The 22,443-nt window shown below is 41.8% G+C and overlaps 1 protein-coding gene across 7 annotated transcripts in view; it reads left to right on the top strand.

Moving 5' to 3' along the window:
- Window positions 1–22,443, top strand: part of LOC106576891 (fibroblast growth factor receptor 2) — a 145,466-nt gene that overhangs the window by 84,278 nt on the left and 38,745 nt on the right. For all 7 annotated transcript variants that reach the window (XM_014154426.3, XM_082964674.1, XM_082964673.1 and 4 more), the window contains 4 exons: window positions 6,818–6,939; window positions 7,725–7,835; window positions 11,289–11,479; window positions 12,248–12,370. In XM_014154426.3, coding sequence (XP_014009901.1) covers window positions 6,818–6,939; window positions 7,725–7,835; window positions 11,289–11,479; window positions 12,248–12,370 — 547 coding nt within the window. The remainder of the gene's footprint in view (window positions 1–6,817; window positions 6,940–7,724; window positions 7,836–11,288; window positions 11,480–12,247; window positions 12,371–22,443) is intronic.

Raw genomic sequence — 22,443 nt, 5'->3', positions numbered from 1 at the left:
CATGGCTTTAGAAGCTTCTGATAGGCTAATTGACATCATTTGAGTCAATTGAAGGTGAACCTGTGGATGAATTTCAAGGCCTACCTTCAAACTCAGTGCCTCTTTGCTTGACATCATGGGAAAATCAAAAGAAATCAGCCAAGACCTCGGAAAAAAAATTGTACCTCCACAAGTCTGGTTCATCCTTGGGAGCAATTTCCAAACGCCTGAAGGTACCACGTTCAACTGTACAAACAATAGTACGCAAGTATAAACACCATTGGACCACTCAGCCGTCATACCGCTCAGGAAGGAGACGCGTTGTCTCCTAGAGATGAACGTACATTGGTGCGAAAGTGCAAATCAATCCCAGAACAACAACAAAGGACCTTGTGAAGATGCTGGAGGAAACAGGTACAAAAGTATCTATATCCACAGTAAAATGAGTCCTATATCGACATAACCTGAAAGGCCGCTCAGCAAGGAAGAAGCCACTGCTCCAAAACCACCATAAAAAGCCAGACTACGGTTTGCAACTGCACATGGGGACAAATATCGTACTTTTTGGAGAAATATCCTCTGGTCTGATGAAACAAAAATAGAACTGTTTGGCAATAACGACCATCGTTATGTTTGGAGGAAAAGGGGGATGCTTGCAAGCCAAAGAACACCATCCCAACCGTGAAGCACGGGGTTGGCAGCATCATGTTGGGGGGGTGCTTTGCTGCAGGAGGGTCTGGTGCACTTCACAAAATAGACGGCATCATGAGGCAGGAAAATTATGGGGATATATTGAAGCAACATCTCAAGACATCAGTCAGGAAGTCAAAGCTTGGTCACAAATGGGTCTTCCAAATGAACAATGACCCCAAGCATACTTCCAAAGTTGTGCCAAAATGGCTAAGGACAACAAAGTCAAGGTATTGGAGTGGCCATCACAAAGCCCTGGCCTCAATCCTATAGAAAATATGTGGGCAGAACTGAAAAAGAATGTGTGCGAGGAAGGAGGCCTACAAACCTGACTCAGTTACACCAGCTCTGGGCCACCAGTAATGGGCCAAAATTCACCCAACTTATTGTGGGAAGCTTGTGGAAGGCTGCCCGAAACGTTTGACCCAAGTTAAACAATTTAAAGGCAATGCTACCAAATACTAATTGAGTGTATGTAAGTGTATGTAAGCTTCTGTCCCACTGGGAATGTGATGAAAGAAATAAAAGCTGAAATAAATCATTCCCTCAACTATTATTCTGACATTTCACATTCTTAAATAAAGGGGTGATCCTAACTGATGTAAGACAGGGAATTTTTCCTAGAATTAAATGTCAGGAATTGTGTTTAAATGTATTTGGCTAATGTGTATGTAAACTTCCGACTGCATCTGTATATTACTCCACAAGGAGCGGGAGACTAATCTGGACGCTGATAAGAAATCCCGCTATGCCCTCAGACGAACCATCAAACAAGCAAAGCGTCAATAAAGGATTAAGATTGAATCCTACTACACGGGCTCTGACGCTCGTCGGATGTGGTAGGACTTGAAAACTATTACGGACTACAAAGGGAAACTCAGACACGAGCTGCCCAGTGACGCGAGCCTACAAGACAAGCTAAATGCTTTTTTTGCTTGCTTCGAGGCAAGCAACACTGAAGCATGTACGAGAGCACCAGCTGTTCTGGATGACTGTGTGATAACGCTCTCGGTAGCCGATGTGAACAAAACCTTTAAACAGGTCAACATTAACCTGTTAGGGTTAGGGGGCAGTATTGACACGGCTGGATAAAAAACGTACCCGATTTAATGTGCTTACTACTCCTGCCCAGTAACTAGAATATGCATATAATTATTGGCTTTGGATAGAAAACACTCCAAAGTTTCTAAAACTGTTTGAATGGTGTCTGTCAGTATAACAGAACTCAAATGGCAGGTCAAAACCTGAGAAGATTCTGTACAGGAAGTACCCTGTCTGACCATTTCTTGGCCTTCTTTGCCATCTCTATCCAAAACAAAGGATCTCTGCTGTTACGTGACACTTCCTACGGCTGCCATGGGCTCTCAGAAGGCGTCAAAAAGCTGAATCGTGGCTTTGCATGCTCTGGCTGAAAAAAAGTAGCGTGTTTGGGTAGTGGCTGGTTACAGTACTGTGAGACTCAGGCGCGTGCCCGCGTCGACCGAATGCTTTGTTTTCTTTCCTCTGTTTACCTAAACGCAGATTCCCGGTCGGAATATTATCGCTTTTTTATGAGAAAAATTGCATAAAAATTGATTTTAAACAGCGGTTGACATGCTTCGAAGTACGGTAATAGAATATTTAGAATTTTTTTGTCACGAATTGCGCCATGCTCGCCACCCTTATTTACCCTTTCGGATAGTGTCTTGAACGCACGAACAAAACGCCGCTGTTTGGATATAACGATGGATTATTTTGGACCAAACCAACATTTGTTATTGAAGTAGAAGTCCTGGGAGTGCATTCTGACGAAGACAGCAAAGGTAATAACATTTTTCTTATAGTAAATCTGACTTTGATGAGTGCTAAACTTGCTGGGTGTCTAAATAGCTAGCCCTGTGATGCCGGGCTACTGAGAATATTGCAAAATGTGCTTTCACCGAAAAGCTATTTTAAAATCGGACATATCGAGTGCATAGAGGAGTTCTGTATCTATAATTCTTAAAATAATTGTTCTGCTTTTTGTGAACGTTTATCGTGAGTAATTTAGTAAATTCACCGGCAGTGTTCGGTGGGAATGCTAGTCACATGCTAGTCACATGCTAATGTAAAAAGCTGTTTTTTGATATAAATATGAACTTCATTGAACAAAACATGCATGTATTGTATAACATAATGTCCTAGGGTTGTCATCTGATGAAGATCATCAAAGGTTAGTACTACATTTAGCTGTGGTTTGGGTTTATGTGACATTATATGCTAGCTTGAAAAATGGGTGTCTGATTATTTCTGGCTGGGTACTCTGCTGACATAATCTAATGTTTTGCTTTCGTTGTAAAGCCTTTTTGAAATCGGACAGTGTGGTTAGATTAACGAGAGTCTTATCTTTAAAATGGTGTAAAATAGTCATATTTTTGAAAAATTGAAGGTTTTGCATTTCTAAGGTATTTGAATAACGCGCCACGGGATTACACTGGCTGTTGAGTAGGTGGGACGCAAGCCCATAGAGGTTAAGCGCTAATGTTTTTCCATTGTCTATATGCACTAATGTTGTGTGCCCCCTGTTGGCTGTCAGTTATGTCAATGACTGTGTACATATGCCACGCCAGTCACCGACACCTGTAATTCCATGATTGTCACAGCCCTTGTGTGAAACATGTTCATTCCTTAGTGATGCGGACACAGAGGAACTTGAAGCTCTATATCCGCTCCACTACAGCCCCATCGATGTGGATGGGGGCGTGGTCACACCTCTTTTCCTGTAGTCCACGATTAGCTTCTTTGTCTTGCTGACATTGAGGGAGAGATTGTTGTCCTGGCACACTGTCAGGTCTCTGACCTCCTATCTATAGGCTGCCTCATTGTCGTCGGTGATCATTCCTACCAGCGTAAAGTCGTCAGAAAACTTGATGGTGTTGGAGTCATGCGTGGCAACGCAGTCATGGGTGAACAGGGAGTAGAAGAAGGGGCTAAGCACCCACCCCTGAGTTGCCCCCGTGTTGATGGTCAGCATGTCGGATAGGTTGTTGCCTACCCTCACCACCTGGGGAGGCCTGTCAGGAAGTCCAGGATACAGTTGCAGAGGGAGGTGCTCGGTCCCAGGAACCTGAGCTTGGTGATGAGTTTGGAGGGGACTTTTGGTGTTGAATGAGCTGTAGTCCATGAACAGCATTTTCACATAGGTATTCCTTTTGTCCAGGTGGGAGAGGGCAGTGTGGAGTGAAATAGAGATTGCGTCATCTGTGGATCTGTTGGGGCGGTATGCGAATTGGAGTGGGTGTCTGGGAGGATGGTGTTGATGTGAGCCATGACCAGTCTTTCAAATAATTTCTTGGCTATAGATGTGAGTGCTACATGGCGATAGTCATTTAGGCAGGTTACCTTGGCATTCTTGGGCATGTGGACTATGGTGGCATGCATGAAACAAGTTGGTATTACCGACTGGGTCAGAGATAGATTGAAAATGTCAGTGAAGATCACACTGTCATCCGGAGCAGCTGGTGCTCTCATACATGGTTCAGTATTGCTTACCTTGAAGCGAGCACAGCTTGTGAGGTGTGGAAACACTTTGTTGCTTTTATGTATTTTGTTTTGTTGCTTTTTGTGCTATTGCTCTTTCTGCATGCTACGTGTCACTTGTCCTATGTTGCTCTGCATGTGCTAACTGCTGATTGTCTGGATTGTTATTGTAATTGTTTTTAACCCGTTGAGGACAGACGTTCCGCTAGCGGAACCCCTAGCCAACAGCCAATGGCATCGCACGGCGCGAAATACAAAACCAACTAAAATACCACAATTCAATTTTCTCAAACAATCAACTATTTTACACCATTTTAAAGATAAGACTCTCGTTAATCTAACCACACTGTCCGATTTCAAAAAGGCTTTACAACGAAAGCAAAACATTAGATTATGTCAGCAGAGTACCCAGCCAGAAATAATCAGACACCCATTTTTCAAGCTAGCATATAATGTCACATAAACCCAAACCAAAGCTAAATGTAGTACTAACCTTTGATGATCTTCATCAGATGACAACCCTAGGACATTATGTTATACAATACATGCATGTTTTGTTCAATGAAGTTCATATTTATATCAAAAAACAGCTTTTTACATTAGCATGTGATGTTCAGAACTAGCATACCCACCGCAAACTTCCGGTGAATTTACTAAATTACTCATGATAAACGTTCACAAAATACATAACAGTTATTTTAAGAATTATAGATACAGAACTCCTTTATGCAATCGCGGTGTCAGATTTTAAAATAGCTTTTCGACGAAAGCACATTTTGCAATATTCTGAGTACATAGCTCAGCCATCACGGCTAGCTATTTTGACACCCACCAAGTTTGGGACAACTAAACTCAGAATTACTGTTAGAAAAATTGGATTACCTTTGCTGTTCTTCGTCAGAATGCACTCCCAGGACTTCTACTTCAACAACAAATGTTGTTTTGGTTCCAAATAATCCATAGTTATATTCAAATAGCTCCGTTTTGTTCGTGCGTTCAGGTCACTATCCGAAGGGTGACGCGCGAGCGCATTTCGTGACAAAAAATTATTCCATTACCGTACTTAGAAGAATGTCAAACGCTGTTTAAAATCAAATTTTATGCTATTTTTCTCGTAAAATAGCGATAATATTCCAACCGGGCAACGTTGTATTCATTCAAAGGCTGAAAGAAAAAAATGGAGTAGTCTCGTTAATGCGCATCTCCAGTGTCACTGTCCCCAGGCTGACCACTTACAAATTATCCTGCTGTTCTTCGCCCAGAGACAGCAGACACCCCATTCCACTTTCTGGCGGCTTTAGATAGCCATTGGAAGCCTTAGAAAATGTCACATTACAGCACAGATGCTGTATTTTCGATAGAGATGCAACAGAAAGACAACATATTGTCAGACAGGGCACTTCCTGTATGGAATCTTCTCAGGTTTTGGCCTGCCATATGAATTCTGTTATACTCACAGACACCATTCAAACAGTTTTAGAAACTTTAGAGTGTTTTCTATCCAAATCTACTAATTATATGCATATTCTAGTTTTTGGGCAGGAGTAGTAACCAGATTAAATCGGGTACGTTTTTTTCTGGCCGTGAAAATACTGCCACCTATCCGAAAGAAGTTAATAACCTGCCCAGGGACTGGGGTTGAAAATTTGCTGCACTTTTACTGAAACATTGATAAATATGCACTGTCCCTGTAAAAAAAATGTAATAAACTCAATAGAAGGCATTTAGCTCGTCTGGTAGGCTCGCGTCGCTGGGCAGCTCGCCGCTGGGTTTCCCTTTGTGATCCGTGATAGTTTGCAAGCCCTACCACATCCGTCGAGTGTCAGAACCGGCGTAGTAGGATTCCTTCTTAGTCTACTATTGATGCTTTGCCTGTTTGATGTTTCGTCAGAGGTCGTAGTGGGATTTTACATAGACGTCCGGATTAATGTCCCGCCTTGAAAGCGGCAGCTCTAGCCTTTAGCCTAGTACGGATGTTGAGAGTAATCCATGGCTTCTGGTTGGGATACGTACGGTCACTATGGAGATGAGGTCATCGATGCACTTATTAATGAAGCCGGTGACTGATGTGGTAAACTCCTCAATGTTATCGGATCAATCCTGTATCAGGGCATTATGTCCCTACCGCCCTGGCACAGTCCGCTGCCACCACATCGAGCCAATTAAGCACTCACACAATCAGAGAGAGAGAGAGAGAGAGAGAGAGAGAGAGAGAGAGAGAGAGAGAGAGAGAGAGAGAGAGAGAGACGTGGAAAACGCTGGCCTAGTGCCTGTTCGCTCTCTGTTTTACCTCTCTTTCTCGTTCTCTTTATCTCTCTCTTGCAATTGCTTTTTCAATCTCACGCTCTTGTTCTTTCTCTGTCGCTCTCTGTTTTTCGCTCCTTACAAATCTGTTTAAGTATGTGTCCTACAGAGAGAGATAAGAGAGTTAAGTGGGTTTTCAATAGGTGTTTGTGTTCCGGGTGCTAACTGTAGCACATAAAGGCACTACATTTTTTAGTCTGTGCATATATTGATTTGGCTATGGATGTATTTAATAGGCACCAAACAGAAGATAACAGACTTAAACAGGGAATGTGCTCTAATGAATATGACTCAGGTGTTTGAACATTAACTGTTTCTCGAATGTTTCCCTTTTTCTCCTCTACAGGTTGACTCTGGGCAAGCCGCTGGGCGAGGGCTGCTTTGGCCAGGTGGTGATGGCTGAAGCGTTAGGCATCGATAAGGACAAGCCGAAGGAGGCCATCACAGTGGCCGTGAAGATGCTGAAAGGTACGTGTGAGTGTGTCCGTCAGTTTGTACGTGTATGTGTGCATGTGTGTGCGTGATTGTCCCATCCACAGTAGCCTGTGGGATCTCACTATCTCAGTATTTCCACAGTGTAATCGTAGCCCTGCGACACACTGCCCTGCTAGCTGTAAGCCCTGGGCTGAGCCTCTGACCCTTTTTAAATATGGGCCACCGCCACCAGCTCTGGGCTGGTGTGTATGTTGTGGCTGGGGTGTGTACGTGGGTATGTTTACTTATTTATGTCTTATGTACACTACATACACTGGCTATATGTGCATATATGTGTGTGTGTACCTGTATGTAGGGGTTGTCGAGGTGGGGCTTGGGGGCTCAGGTAATGGTGCTGACAGCGGAATAAATCCTATGCCATTGTGTCTGACTGACTGGTCGCCTCGATCAGACCCATGAAAACAGAGACTCATGTGCTGCTGGAGACAATAACTTCAGATTGACTGAATGTCTTAATTCCCTGGCTGCTGAAAGAATAGAGGCCTGTGTTTAGTGGTCATACTGCTATAATGTAATCTAGACCACCACTGTCAGTGAAGCATGCTTAATAACGGCACAGATTAAGCTTGTCTGCTTGGACTGTAGGACAGACAGGGGCTGGTGCGTCCTGGGTCATGGGGAAAGAGATGCGGGTAGTGTGTGTGCGTGCGCTTGTCTGTATGCATGAATACGTTTATGTATGTGTTATTATTATTTTTTTTTTAATGTGTGTCTGTTTTGTCCTCTACTGTATATTGATGCCTTGTTTCCCCCTCCAGATGATGCTACAGAGAAAGACCTGTCTGACCTTGTGTCAGAGATGGAGATGATGAAGATGATTGGGAAACACAAGAACATCATCAACCTACTAGGGGCCTGTACACAAGATGGTGAGTATGAGGGGCTTTACCTTAAAGGGACAATCCACTCCAAACCACAAATTCCTATGATTAACAGTGCAAAAACAATATTTTTTGTGAACTAATCTTTCCTTTTGTTGTTATAACAACGTTGTTAGCAAAATGTGAGAATCATTGTGTAAATCTGTTCCAGCTCAAGTTGACTACAAAACCCACAATGCAATGCTCTCTCTGGGCCGGCTGGCTAGCTAGCTAGCTAGCAAACGTAGCTACACACAATAATACCAAAGTCAATATCAGCATGTGAAGGAGCTAGCTAGCTGTAAAATGGCATTAACAAACGGCACGATCAATTTACCCGTGGTATATTTTTCTATGATACTACTATGGATACTTTCATTCATACCCTGGTACTACTATGGTACTTTCACTTATACCATGCCATAGCCATTGGTCGCTTTAATGAAATGTACCATGGTTTTAGCTTTGAAGTATGATGGTACTACTATGGTATTGCCATTGTACCTAAATATTACCATGGTATAAATCTGAATCATGGAAATGTACCACGGTTTTAGATTTGAAGTATTATAGTACTGTCATCCACTTAAATAATACCATGGTATTGCATAATTTATACCATGGTAGATGTGGATCATTGAAATACCATGGTTTTAACCTGCATTATACCATGGTAATGCACACTTATGATAAATGGTACCAATAATTATCATATGGCACCATCTTTATTAATTGTGGCAGTATAATGCATTAAATAAATAAACCTCCCAAGGTCAAAAGAGGTTGTTTGGTATTATATTGATTCATTTGTATACCAGTTTGGGCAAGTTTCTGATAAAGTCAGAGGCAGGCTACTATTGTTGGTCCTAGTTTGTCTGTAACATCAAAAGAAAAAGGAAAATAGTTCGTGTGAAAAAGGGGTAGTACTTTCTGTATATGCCTAGTTAGTAAGTCAGTTGAACGAGAGAGCCAACTGAAGAGAGAAGCACCATGTAAACTAAATATTTTAAACGTTATCATTATGGTTAGCGAGTTATAAAGCATAGGATATGAAACAACAAGTTAATCATGTGTAATTAAGCGAGTGTAATGATAATAGTTGTTATTTTTGGATGATGTTTTCATGGTTTAATTCATTTATAAAAAACATTAGCATAGATGGTAAAGTTAGCTCCAGTCAAGCTAGACTGTCGTAGTCATGTTGACAGGACCAACGAACGTGTAATCAAAGGGAAACATTGTAACTTATTGTTTTTAGGGATATGTTGAGATTTACATATTGAAATTGTATCTATGCGATAAGATGATAATACCTTTTTACAATATTTTTTTAGTATATTGGCTATTTAGAACTGTATAAAAGTAGTCAAGCCAGTTGAATGATGGAGAGCCAACTGAAAACTGTATTGAAGAGGGAAGCACCAGATAAACTTGAAAAAATGTAAGGTTTCAGACTCCCTTCTTTCTTCTCACCATACCTTATTCAGGTCCCAAGGTTTAAGAGGGTACACTACACTACCAGACCATGTGTGTTGTGGTTTTTCACTATGAGCTAAAGGGGTTTAAGAGGGTACTAGGCCTACGCTTTGCCATTGCAGAGTGAGTAGTCAATGTTGCATTTTGTGAGTACCATAAATTACTATGTTTTTGGTCACTTCACCTGAAAAACGTTGGGACACAGACCATCATAATACATTGTAAACAACTACCATGCTTTCATGTTTCACTACATGCTGCTAGTACAAAACATTGGTATTTTTTTTCATTGTACTTCCATGGTTAATTTTTGTACTATGGTAGCTAGTACAATGAAAAATATAGAATGTTTTTGTGGTCACTACCATGGCAGGAAGATACAAAGGTATTGGTGCAAATACCATGATATTTTCCTGCCATGGTATTACAATGAATAAAATAGCATGATACTATAATGTTTTTTGGTTCACTACCATGGCAGCAAAATATCATTGTATTGCAACAGTACCATGGTATTTTCCTGCCATGATAGTGACCAAAAAAAAACATTATAGTACCATGCTATTTCTATTTTTTTCATTGTACTACCATGGTACATTTTTGTAAGGGTAGGAGTCTCTCACCGAGTTCAACTTGTAGTTTGTCTCTGCCCCAGAGCGAGTGCAGAGTACGTTGCTATGTCAACAATGGCCCTTTCCCGCATTTCCCACAAACACACAGGGTGCATTGCAAGATGGAACTTTAAGGAGAAACTGAGTTGAATAATTAGGTACACTGTTTAGATTGAGCACATATAAGTGAAATATATACATTGTTATGATGATAAACAGATGGATGTGTTCTAGACAAGTATGCCCTTACCGTCTATTGGCTGATTTGGCAATTTGGACTGCAGATAATGTTTTAAAAGTATTATGAAATGTGATAGTGTGTTATCCCTATCTCCACTGACAAGAACCATGTAGCTATGACGCGTTCCTACACGATTTCCTGATTTCACAGACAGACCACTTAGAAGTTAAATCATGGGGGAAATTGTTATTTTACCCACTGATAGAACATAGGCTTTCACCAAATCATAAGTTTCATGATTTTATTTCTGAGGTGGATTATCCCTTTAAAGGACTGGTTCACTTTTTTGATGTAAATGGCATGTTATAGAAGGTTACAGACTTTTTGGGGGATGATTTCAGTTGGTTTTGAAAAACTTACCCCACCCGCAATAGACTTCCTCGTTCTGCGTTTTCTCATATCACCACAATTGGAACGAGAAAGCACGTACATGCTCTCACAAGAAAATGTATTGCTTGAGTCCCACAAAATGGAATATAACACTGTGGATAAAGTTTGGAATTACACAGTTTCATGTGTACGACATCTTAAGACCTGCATCACCTACAATAAGGAAGTGAACTACTCCTTTAATGGTCCAAATGTAGCCGTTTTTATCTCAATATCAAATCATTTGGTGGCCATTAATAAACATGAACAATGCTCCCAAAACACCCAAATACGTCCTTTGGTTCCGTTGTGTTGAAATGAGTAACAAGAAAGCACGCGCATGCTCGCACACCGAAATGTATTGCTAGAGTAGAGTTGCCAAGTTCTCTCCCACACATCTACTATGAATATAGTGTTGAACAGAACTGAATTTAAAGGAGTATTTTATGAAATAATATAACTCTACCCTCCCATATATTTGTCATTAGTCCATGTTTGCCACTGTCCCCCACAAATTGTTTCAGTCAACATTTAAATTCTGATGCCCAAAATCCCTGCTTGACTTGGTTACTTCTCTCTGCCCCAATTTGGAAAGCAGTGTTCAGTCAGTGTGGTTGAGTCCTAAATGAGTGTATGTCTCTCTTTCTCTCTCTCTGTGTGTGTGTGTGTGTGTGTGTGTGTGTGTGTGTGTGTGTGTGTGTGTGTGTGTGTGTGTGTGTGTGTGTGTGTGTGTGTGTGTGTGTGTGTGTGTGTGTGTGTGTGCAGGCCCTCTGTATGTGATAGTGGAGTATGCCTCTAAAGGGAACCTGAGGGAGTACCTACGTGCCCGCAGGCCCCCGGGCATGGAGTACTCCTACGATATTAACCGCTGCTCAGACGAACAGCTCGCCTTCAAGGACCTGGTCTCCTGTACCTACCAGGTGGCACGGGGCATGGAATATCTGGCCTCGCAAAAGGTGCACACAAACACACCATGTTCATTCTCACCATTCTACTTGGTAGACAAACTTCCATGAAATTGCACTGGGCCTTTGTGATAGGGCTTTAGCCAGGGTGGTTGTGTAAAAAGTGTGTTTTTATCATGGTGGGAATATTGTCTCCTTAAAACACATCTCTAGCCCACTGTCCAAATCCCAGCATTGTCTCTCGCTGTCACACAAAGCCTTTCTGTGCAGACAACTGAAGAATATATTTTTCACAACAGGGAATGGGCACATTAGCCCAACACTCCATCACCCTCCCTCTCACTAGAGGAATCTGTCAGAGGCTAGAGCATACAATGTTAAGACATACACACACACACACACTCTGGCATGCAGTCATGCACAGAGACACACATGCACACCTAGGCACACAAACAACTTCTACCATGTATGACAAAGTATGTCAGAAATAGTTTTCAGATTCAGGCTTGTTTCTCATGCATGTGGTAGCATGTGTTTAGTTGAATGTGTGTTTTTGGGTTATTACATGGATAAAAGCATTTATTAGCATAGCTTGTTTGTATTTTAGTGTTTGTATATGTATTTATTTGCACAATGAAGTAACTGTATCATGTTCTCTTCTCCTTTTCCCAATCTTTCCACTGGTTTTCCTCTCTTCTTCCCCCTCTTCTGCTTTTCTAACCTTTTTCTCTCCTTCTCTCCATCCCCCCCTGCCCTTTCACAATTACCACTGTTATCTTTTCTCCCCTTCTCCTATTTTATCTCCTTCTCTCCATCCAGTGTATACATAGAGATCTAGCAGCGAGGAACGTTCTGGTCACAGAGAGCAACTTTATGAAGATTGCAGACTTTGGCCTGGCCAGGGATGTCCACAACATTGATTACTATAAAAAGACAACTAACGTGAGTATTTGGGGGGGCACATGCTATGCTGTGTGTAAGTTAGTGTTCTGTGGTGTTGTCAGGGGTTGTATGTGACAGAGTTCGGGGTCAATTCCATTTAAATTCAGTTAAAAGTCCAGGTAGTCGATAATGGACCGTAACAGATATGTATGTAGTTGGTGCTGTATATGAACTAATATACTGTACATGGGTTCTAATGTTAAAAATTATTTGTTAGTTACAATTGTACAATGTATGTTCCCTGCATATAAAATCCACGAAGACTGCCGGAAAGCCCCGAACACAAGATTGTAATTTCTATGACTCACACGGTGGAGGAACATACATGTATTGCCTGTAGCCTACTGTACACAGTAAGCTGTAAATGGCACTTCACTTTTTACTATAAACAACAACTGTGAGGATTTTTCTACATTAGTCACAACAATCTTTATAGAATAAAAATCTAATTACATGTGGAAATACATATGAGTGAACATTAGCAAGCAAGCAGCAGATGAAACAGAAATGGAATTCTCTCTTCCCTCTCCGCGGTTTTAGCTTGGTTTAGGATATTTACTAGCCCACACCAGTGACAAACATAGCTATGTCATTAACATATGGCAGTACACAAACAAAATCTAGCTCATTTATTTTTCTAAAGTGCCTTCAGGAAATATTCACACCCCTTGACTTTTTCCACATTTTGTTGTGTTATAAAGTGGGATTAAAATTGTTTTAATTGTATTTTTTTATGCAAATGTGTATAATTATAGTTCATAAAAGTTAAAGAATTTGAAGTTAGGATAGCTTGAACATGTGAGAGTTGGTTTGGTGCCTCTAGCTTGAACGGTTCAATAGTTCATGTTGGGGAGTTATTCAATGCAAATGTATATTGTTACAGTTCCTAAAATGTTAAAATATGTTTTATTCAGGATAGCCTGAACATGAGAAAGTGGGTTTGGTGATGTTATGCTAATGTCTTCTGACCCCAATTAGTCAGCGGGTCTATTGTTTGGTTGTTAGGCTGTTGGTTGACCTTGAATGTTTTAGTTGAGCAGTAGCAAATATATATACTATATATAGATATAGATATATAGATATAGATATAGATAGATAGATAGATAGATAGATAGATAGTTATATATATATATATATATATATAACTATAACTAATATATATATATATATATATTAGTATATATATATACACTGCTCAAAAAAAGAAAGGGAACACTTAAACAACACAATGTAACTCCAAGTCAATCACACTTCTGTGAAATCAAACTGTCCAGTTAGGAAGCAACACTGATTGACAATACATTTCACATGCTGTTGTGCAAATGGAATAGACAACAGGTGGAAATTATAGGCAATTAGCAAGACACCCCCAATAAAGGAGTGGTTCTGCAGGTGGGGACCACAGACCACTTCTCAGTTCCTATGCTTCCTGGCTGATGTTTTGGTCACTTTTGAATGCTGGCGGTGCTTTCACTCTAGTGGTAGCATGAGACGGAGTCTACAACCCACACAAGTGGCTCAGGTAGTGCAGCTCATCCAGGATGGCACAACAATGCGAGCTGTGGCAAGAAGGTTTGCTGTGTCTGTCAGCGTAGTGTCCAGAGCATGGAGGCGCACCCAGGAGACAGGCCAGTACATCAGGAGACGTGGAGGAGGCCGTAGGAGGGCAACAACCCAGCAGCAGGACCGCTACCTCCGCCTTTGTGCAAGGAGGAGCAGGAGAAGCACTGCCAGAGCCCTGCAAAATGACCTCCAGCAGGCCACAAATGTGCATGTGTCTGCTCAAACGGTCAGAAACAGACTCCATGAGGGTGGTATGAGGGCCCGACGTCCACAGGTGGGGGTTGTGCTTACAGCCCAACACCGTGCAGGACGTTTGGCATTTGCCAGAGAACACCAAGATTGGCAAATTCGCCACTGGCGCCCTGTGCTCTTCACAGATGTGCTCAGTGTGAACCTGCTTTCATGTGACAGACGTGACCGAATCTGGAGACGCCGTGGAGAACGTTCTGCTGCCTGCAACATCCTCCAGCATGACCGGTTTGGTGGTGGGTCAGTCATGGTGTGGGGTGGCATTTCTTTGAGGGGCCGCACAGCCCTCCATGTGCTCGCCAGAGGTAGCCTGACTGCCATTAGGTACCGAGATGAGATCCTCAGACCCCTTGTGAGACCATATGCTGGTGCGGTTGGCCCTGGGTTCCTCCTAATGCAAGACAATGCTAGACCTCATGTGGCTGGAGTGTGTCAGCAGTTCCTGCAAGAGGAAGGCATTGATGCTATGGACTGGCCCGCCCGTTCCCCAGACCTGAATCCAATTGAGCACATCTGGGACATCATGTCTCGCTCCATCAACCAACGCCACGTTGCACCACAGACTGTCCAGGAGTTGGCGGATGCTTTAGTCCAGGTCTGGGAGGAGATCCCTCAGGAGACCATCTGTCACCTCATCAGGAGCATGCCTAGACGTTGTAGGGAGGTCATACAGGCACGTGGAGGCCACACACACTACTGAGCCTCATTTTGACTTGTTTTAAGGACATTCCATCAAAGTTGGATCAGCCTGTAGTGTGGTTTTCCACTTTCATTTTGAGTGTGACTCCAAATCCAGACCTCCATGGGTTGATAAATTGGATTTCCATTGATTATTTTTGTGTGATTTTGTTGTCAGCACATTCAACTATGTAAAGAAAAAAGTATTTAATAAGATTATTTCTTTCATTCAGATCTAGGATGTATTGTTTAAGTGTTCCCTTTATTTTTTTGAGCAGTATATATATATATATATATATATATATATATATATATATATATATATATATATATATATATATATATATATATATATATTTGCGCCCATCTCAGTAAACAAAACCATTGCGGAGGCCTAGGCTAAAAGCCAATTTATGCTTGATCTGAAAATGTGGTCAGAGACTACATATGGAGGGTGTGACGCAATTGCACGGCCTCCAGAGGCATGCAGAGGCCCAATCGAGCTCTGTACCACATCGCAATGCTGCTCCCAAATGTTTTATTTTTTATTTAACCTTGATTTAACTAGGCACGTCAATTAAGAACACATTCTTATTTACAATGACGGCACAATGCACTTAGGGTGTGTCTATATATGAAAAAATATAGACACACCGTGGACAGCCCTAGTCATGGACAGCCCTAGTCTTCTTAAACTGGTCCGTATTTGTGTGGTTGGTAATTAGTTGTGTTGTTCAGTAGTTGTCTGTTTTATTATTTATTTAACTAGGCAAGTCAGTTAAGAACAAATTCTTATTTACAATGACGGCATACCAGGGAACAGTGGGTTAACTGCCTTGTTACATTTACATTACATTTAAGTCATTTAGCAGATGCTCTTATCCAGAGCGACTTACAAAATGGTGCATTCACCTTATGATATCTAGTGGAACAACCACTTTACAATAGTGCATCAAATCTTTTAAGGGGGGGGGGGGGGGGTTGGAAGGATTACTTTATCCTATCCTAGGTATTCCTTAAAGAGGTGGGGTTTCAGGTGTCTCCGGAAGGTGGTGACTGACTCCGCTGTCCTGGCGTCGTGAGGGAGCTTGTTCCACCATTGGGGTGCCAGAGCAGCGAACAGTTTTGACTGGGCTGAGCGGGAACTGTGCTTCCTCAGAGGTAGGGGGGCCAGCAGGCCAGAGGTGGCAGTTGTTCAGGGGCAAAACGACATATTTTTACCTTGTCAGCTCAGGGATTCGATCCAGCAGCCCAATGCTTTAACCACTAGGCTACCTGCCGCACCTGATTGTGGTCAGTAGTTGTGTGGATGTGGTCAGTAGTTGTGTGGTTCTGTAGTTGTGGTCAGTAGTTGTGTGATGGTGGTCAGAAGTTTTGGTCAGGAGTTGTGTTCAGTAGTTCTGCTCAGGAGTTGTGTTGTGGTCAGTAGTTGTGTGGTTGTGACCAGTAGTTGTGTGGTTGTGGCCAGTAGTTGTAAGTAATTGTGTGGTTGTGGTCAGTAGTTGTGGGTTTGTGGTCAGTAGTTGTTGCTATGCAACAGTTGCCTTGGCTGGCCTGCTCCCTCTATGGCTAAAGCCAGTGTAAAATACATGCTAACATATACAGTACATTTGTGCTTTTAAACTAAATAAATACTGCACTTTAACTAGGGCTGTTGCGGTGACCTTATTACCGCCACACCGGCAGTCATGAGTCATGACCGCAGTCAAATTCCACGTGACTGCACTCTGGACATGGCTAACGACCAGCAGGTCACACAGGGCTCTTGTCTCTCTAACCACTCTGACTTCAATGCAATCGGAAATCACAAAATACTTATCGTGCCTCCCGAGTGGCGCAGCGGTTTAAGGCTTCTTAACACGCTAGAAGCGTCACTACAGACCTGGGTTCGATCTCGGGCTGTATCACAACCGGCCATGATCGGGAGTCCTATAGGTCGGCGCACAATTGGCCCAGCATCATCTGAGTTTGGGGAGGGTTTGGCCGGAGGGGCTTTACTTGGCTCATCGCGCTCTTGCGACTCCTTGTGGCGGGCCGGGCGCCTGCAGTCTGACCCCGATCGTCAGGTGAACGGTTTACTCCGACACATTGGTGTGGCTGGCTTCCGGGTTAAGCAGGCGCGTGTTAAGAAGCACGATTTGGCGGTTCATGTTTCGGAGGACGCATGACTCGACCTTCGCCTCCCGAGCCCGTTGGGGAGTTGCAGTGATCTTGCTTTTTTTTTGACTCGCCTCACGGTGATTTATCAATTTGAAGAAAGAAGTTCAACAACAGGTCGAAACTGAGTGGATAACATGGTCTTTGTGGATGTTGTTTCAAAGCTTAACAATGAAATGGGCAGCGCTTTCTAAGGTGATTCATTCAACACCCATACACATATTATAGCCCAAGCCCAAAAAATACCCTGAATTAAAATGATTGTGCTGTTATACAATACATAGCCTACCGCATGTTACACATAGCAGAAAAAAAACTGATTTAAGGAGTCTTTGGTTCATAATTGGATTTATTAATTCTAGTAATCGCATTTGAGTGTGAACTGTATTATTATGCATACTGGATGGACTGGTTACCTTATGCTATGCTCCAAACTTAATATCCATGAGTCTTGGAGAGAACATATAGGCCTAGGTGATGCTGTTAGTTCATTGAGTGTGCAGGGCAGTTTACAGAGCTAGCCTACATGTTTATTTGACACATTACCTTTAGCTACAGAATATCTCACCAACATTTCCATCTCCTCTCTTTCCTCCATTCCTTTCCTGAGTGCACAGTGATGGGGCTGTCAACAGTAAAATTAAATATGTTTTGTTGTGAAAACATTTTACTTGGATGTTGATCCAAGCTGCATCACATCCGGCCGTGATTGGGAGTCCCATAGGGCGGCGCACAATTGGCCCGGCGTCGTCCGGGTTTGGCCGGGGTAGGCAGTTATTGTAAATAATTTTTTCTTAATTGACTTGCCTAGATAGATAAAGGTTAAAATAAAAAAAATAAAGAATCCCAAACAGATTTCACTTGGTTTCCCAAATTAAGACTGGGTAGCTGCAGGAACAGGGTTGGAGAGCCCATGGCATACAGAGTTTGGGCGTAACGTCACTTGTCGCGCAGCGAGAGGCTGCATGCTCCTCAAACAGTGGTTGATGCATGGAGTGAAATAACCAGAGTAGCCTACCCGAATGATTGAAAAGAGGTCGCTATTCGAGTGCACACGGATGACATAGCTTTTCCCCCTGCCCATTTGATAATGGGCCATTCTAAATTGAAACAGAAGTCTGATGGGGAAAATATGATCACTTGATGAGAGAACAGCGTGTGCAACCTGAGGCAAGGAACAGAGCGCACAACTTTTTGCGACTTTCTCAAATCATCAATAGCCTATGGTCGCATCATGCAGCCCATATGTTTTGATTTATAAAAGACGTTGTTTGTGTCATTCGCAACCGAAGTTGCCAATTATTTTGCATGACAATAATCCAGCTGAAAGAATTGTCATGACCCTAAATCTGACCCACAAAACTTATTTGCTAGATTCATGATAGTGTTAGACAAAGCAAGGCAAGTGAACTTCAAAACCTGATGTCTTTTTATTGAAATTAGCAGCTGTTGTTGGTAAATAATGAATCTGCTAGCTTCTGACATGACTTACTGCATCTAGAAAGAGATCAGTTGGTGTGTTACTAAAACAGCATTATCTATTGATTGGTCGAAGCTATTCCTAAAAAAAAATATATATATTTTGAAAAGCAGAGAAAGATTTTATACACTGTTTTTGTCTGACTTGTTCGGGGAGTGGTCAAAATGGCAGTTGTTTGGAAACAGATGGGGAAAAATGTGTTAATGCAGTTACTGAAACTGCTGTTTCATTAGATACGGAGAAGGAGATGAAGATGTCGTACCCTCTCCAACAAGTTAGACAAAATGTTAGAAGTGTTGAAAATGTCAGTTGTTTATACAGTGGGGGGGAAAAGTATTTGATCCCCTGCTGATTTTGTACATTTGCCCACTTACAAGGAAATGATCAGTCTATCATTTTAATGGTAGGTTTATATGAACAGTGAGAGACTGAATAACAACAAAAAAATCCAGAAAAACGCAGGTCAAAAATGTTATAAATTGATTTGCATTTTAATGAGGGAAATAAGTATTTGACCTCTCTGCAAAACATGACTTAGTACTTGGTGGCAAAACCCTTGTTGGCAATCACAGAGGTCAGACGTTTCTTGTAGTTGGCCACCAAGTCTGCACACATCTCAGGAGGGATTTTGTCCCACTCGTCTTTGCAGATCTTCTCCAAGTCATTAAGGTTTCGAGGCTGACGTTTGGCAACTCGAACCTTCAGCTCCCTCCACAGATTTTCTATGGGATTAAGGTCTGGAGACTGGCTAGGCCACTCCAGGACCTTAATGTGCTTCTTATTGAGCCACTCCTTTGTTGCCTTGGTTGTGTGTTTTGAGTCATTGTCATGCTGGAATACCCATCCACGACCCATTTTCAATGCCCTGGCTGAGGGAAGGAGGTTCTCACCCAAGATTTGACAGTACATGGCCCCGTCAAATGATGGGGTGAAGTTGTCCTGTCCCCTTAGCAGAAAAACACCCCCAAAGCATAATGTTTCCACCTCCATGTTTGATGGTGGAGATGGTGTTCTTGGGGTCATAGGCAGCATTCCGCCTCCTCCAAACACGGTGAGTTGAGTTGATGCCAAAGAGCTCAATTTTGGTCTCATCTGACCACAACACTTTCACCAGTTGTCCTCTGAATCATTCCGATGTTCATTGGCAAACTTCAGACGGGCATGTATATGTATTCTTGAGCAGGGGGACCTTGCGGGCGCTGCAGGATTTCAGTCCTTCATGGTGTAGTGTGTTACCAATTGTTTTCTTGGTGACTATGGTCCCAGCTGCCTTGAGATCATTGACAAGATCCTCCCGTGTAGTTCTGGGCTGATTCCTCACCGTTCTCATGCTCATTGCAACTCCACGAGGTGAGATCTTGCATGGAGCCCCAGGCTGAGGGATATTGACAGTTCTTTTGTGTTTCTTCCATTTGCGAATAATCGCACCAAATGTTGTCACCTTCTCACCAAGCTGCTTGGCGATGGTCTTGTAGCCCATTCCAGCCTTGTGTAGGTCGACAATCTTGTCCCAGACATCCTTGGAGAACTCTTTGGTCTTGGCCATGGTGGAGAGTTTGGAATCTGATTGATTGATTGCTTCTGTGGACAGGTGTCTTTTATACAGGTAACAAGCTGCGGTTAGGAGCACACCCTTTAAGAGCGTGCTCCTAATCTCAGCTCGTTACCTGTATAAAAGACACCTGGGAGCCAGAAATCTTTCTGATTGAGAGGGGGTCAAATACTTATTTCCCTCATTAAAATGCAAATCAATTTATAACATTTTTGACGTGCGTTTTTCTCTATATTTTTGTTGTTATTCTGTCTCTCACGGTTCAAATAAACTTACCATTAAAATTATAGACTGATCATTTCTTTGTCAGTGGGCAAACGTACAAAATCAGCAGGGGATCACATACTTTTTTCCCCCACTGTAAAAAGTTACAGAAAATATTGTCTTTACTAAAACAGCTGTCACTTTATCAGAATAATATATTTGTTAAAAAAAAGGGTTAAATACATAAAATGTTTTTCCTGATCTTTCTTATATCTCAGTGAATCTGTTATTCAATGTGTTTGTTTGGGCTAATAGCAGTAAGGCCAATTGTTTTCTCCATACAATATATATTTTCATACTTCAAGGGGTCTTACAATTCAAAATGAAATAGCTAAACTACCCTGGCTTAGACTTATAAATTAAAATGTATAAATTATATAAAAAAAACGTTATGTAATCACACTGGTCATGGCTAGTCTACATATCTTAAAGTTGCAACCGCATTTCTAGCTTAAACAGTGTAAGAGTCGCGTGCAAATAATAAAAAGTCAGAGGTATGATGAAGATTTAAACTCAGGACTTTTACATCGCAAGTCCCACGAAATAAGAAGTATGATCAAGATTTAGAATGGGACCACTGTTTTGTTCAAAAGCTGAGGAATTGGAGGTGGAGAAATGTAACAACTCAACAACAAAAAAAATATATATTATTATAATTTAAATTAAATAAATCGGTGAGCTATGGATACAAAATTTAAATGTTATCCATATTCAGAGGTTAAACGGTATCTGTTTAAAACTACATTGTTTAGAAACAATTGAGTAGAACAAGCATATTTTGGGGGTTCTGATGGGGTATGACAAATTGACTAAGCGCATTTATTATATATAGTGCATTTGGACAGTATTTAGACCTTGACTTTTTCCACATTTTGTTACATTACAGCCTTATTCTAAAATGGATTAAATCGTTTTTTCCCCCTCAATCTACACACAATACCCCATAATGACAAAGCAAAAACAGTTTTAGACATTTATGTAAATGTATGGTGTTAAATATTTTTGTATTAATATGTTCATGTCATTGACACTTACAAATAATTTAAATGTAGTTTCTAGTAGAATGTTACAATGCGAATGTCATGTAAAAAATTTAAAATAACATTTTATACATTGTTTTGGAACTAAACCTCCCTTGCACTGCACTGCTTTGTAACACCTTTTGCTCAGTTGTTTCAGTGGGCTGGCCCTGATCTGCTCTGTAAGCAAATTATTCCCATAGTTCGCTTCTGGAGACAGTTTTGTCAACAAGCTGCGGGCATGGAGGTATGATATTTTCTTTAGAAGAAGCCATGTTGTCTGCATTCTCTCTCCTCTCGCTTGCTTCTCAAAAGTGGCTTGCACTGTGTCAGCTGCAAGTGCAAGAATGGCTAGCTTACTACAGCCCCCTTAAGATTCAGACAAATTAGTAGACATACGGATTGATGGATCGAGTCTATGACGTGAGACAGATTTGACTGAAGTACCGAAAGTAACAAAACTTCTAGTTCCAAACCGTTATTTGTGTTCTAGTATTTAAAAGTACCGAAGTGTCGGTATACCGTGCAACACCAAAGTAAACGTTGTTAAAATGGAACCCAGTTGTTTCATTTCGAGTTAACACTTCCCTCCCTCCCTTCTCAGTCTTGGCAGAGACTGGAGGTTCCCAGACCATCAGTAAATGCAGTGCTTATAGAGTGGCTCTGTGCCTCTCTTGTTCCTTCACTTCCATAGCCACTTGTCCAAACAGCCCGAGAGAGAGAGAGACAGATACTGAAAGAGATGGAGAGCAGAGTGCTTGTCATCTTCATAGTAGACCCCCAGTAGCATTCATCCCATTCCCACTGTAGAGCATAGCACAGCCTGCTGCTTTTTCATTACACATACTATAATGCTAGTTGAAAACAACCACCCACAACAGCATGGGCCATAGACAATGGGTGATGATGTAGTCTAGGAGAAAAGAGACTTATTTCAGAAGGTGTATTAAAAAAGTAGGGGCAGTTTTTATTGTTAATCATCATGACGGTGCCTCTATGAGGACGGATATCAGCAGCATCTATGAGAGCCTCCTAACCCTATCTGGGAAAGCTGATTACCTGGCGGGTCAATCAAGGCAAAATAATATTGTAATAGATGGTATCCAGGAAA

Source organism: Salmo salar, chromosome 18 (genome assembly GCF_965601325.2).
Source record: "Salmo salar chromosome 18, fSalSal1, whole genome shotgun sequence".
Lineage (NCBI taxonomy): Eukaryota > Metazoa > Chordata > Actinopteri > Salmoniformes > Salmonidae > Salmo > Salmo salar.
Note: the sequence above shows the minus strand (reverse complement) of the source record. Positions and strands in the feature narration are given on the sequence as shown.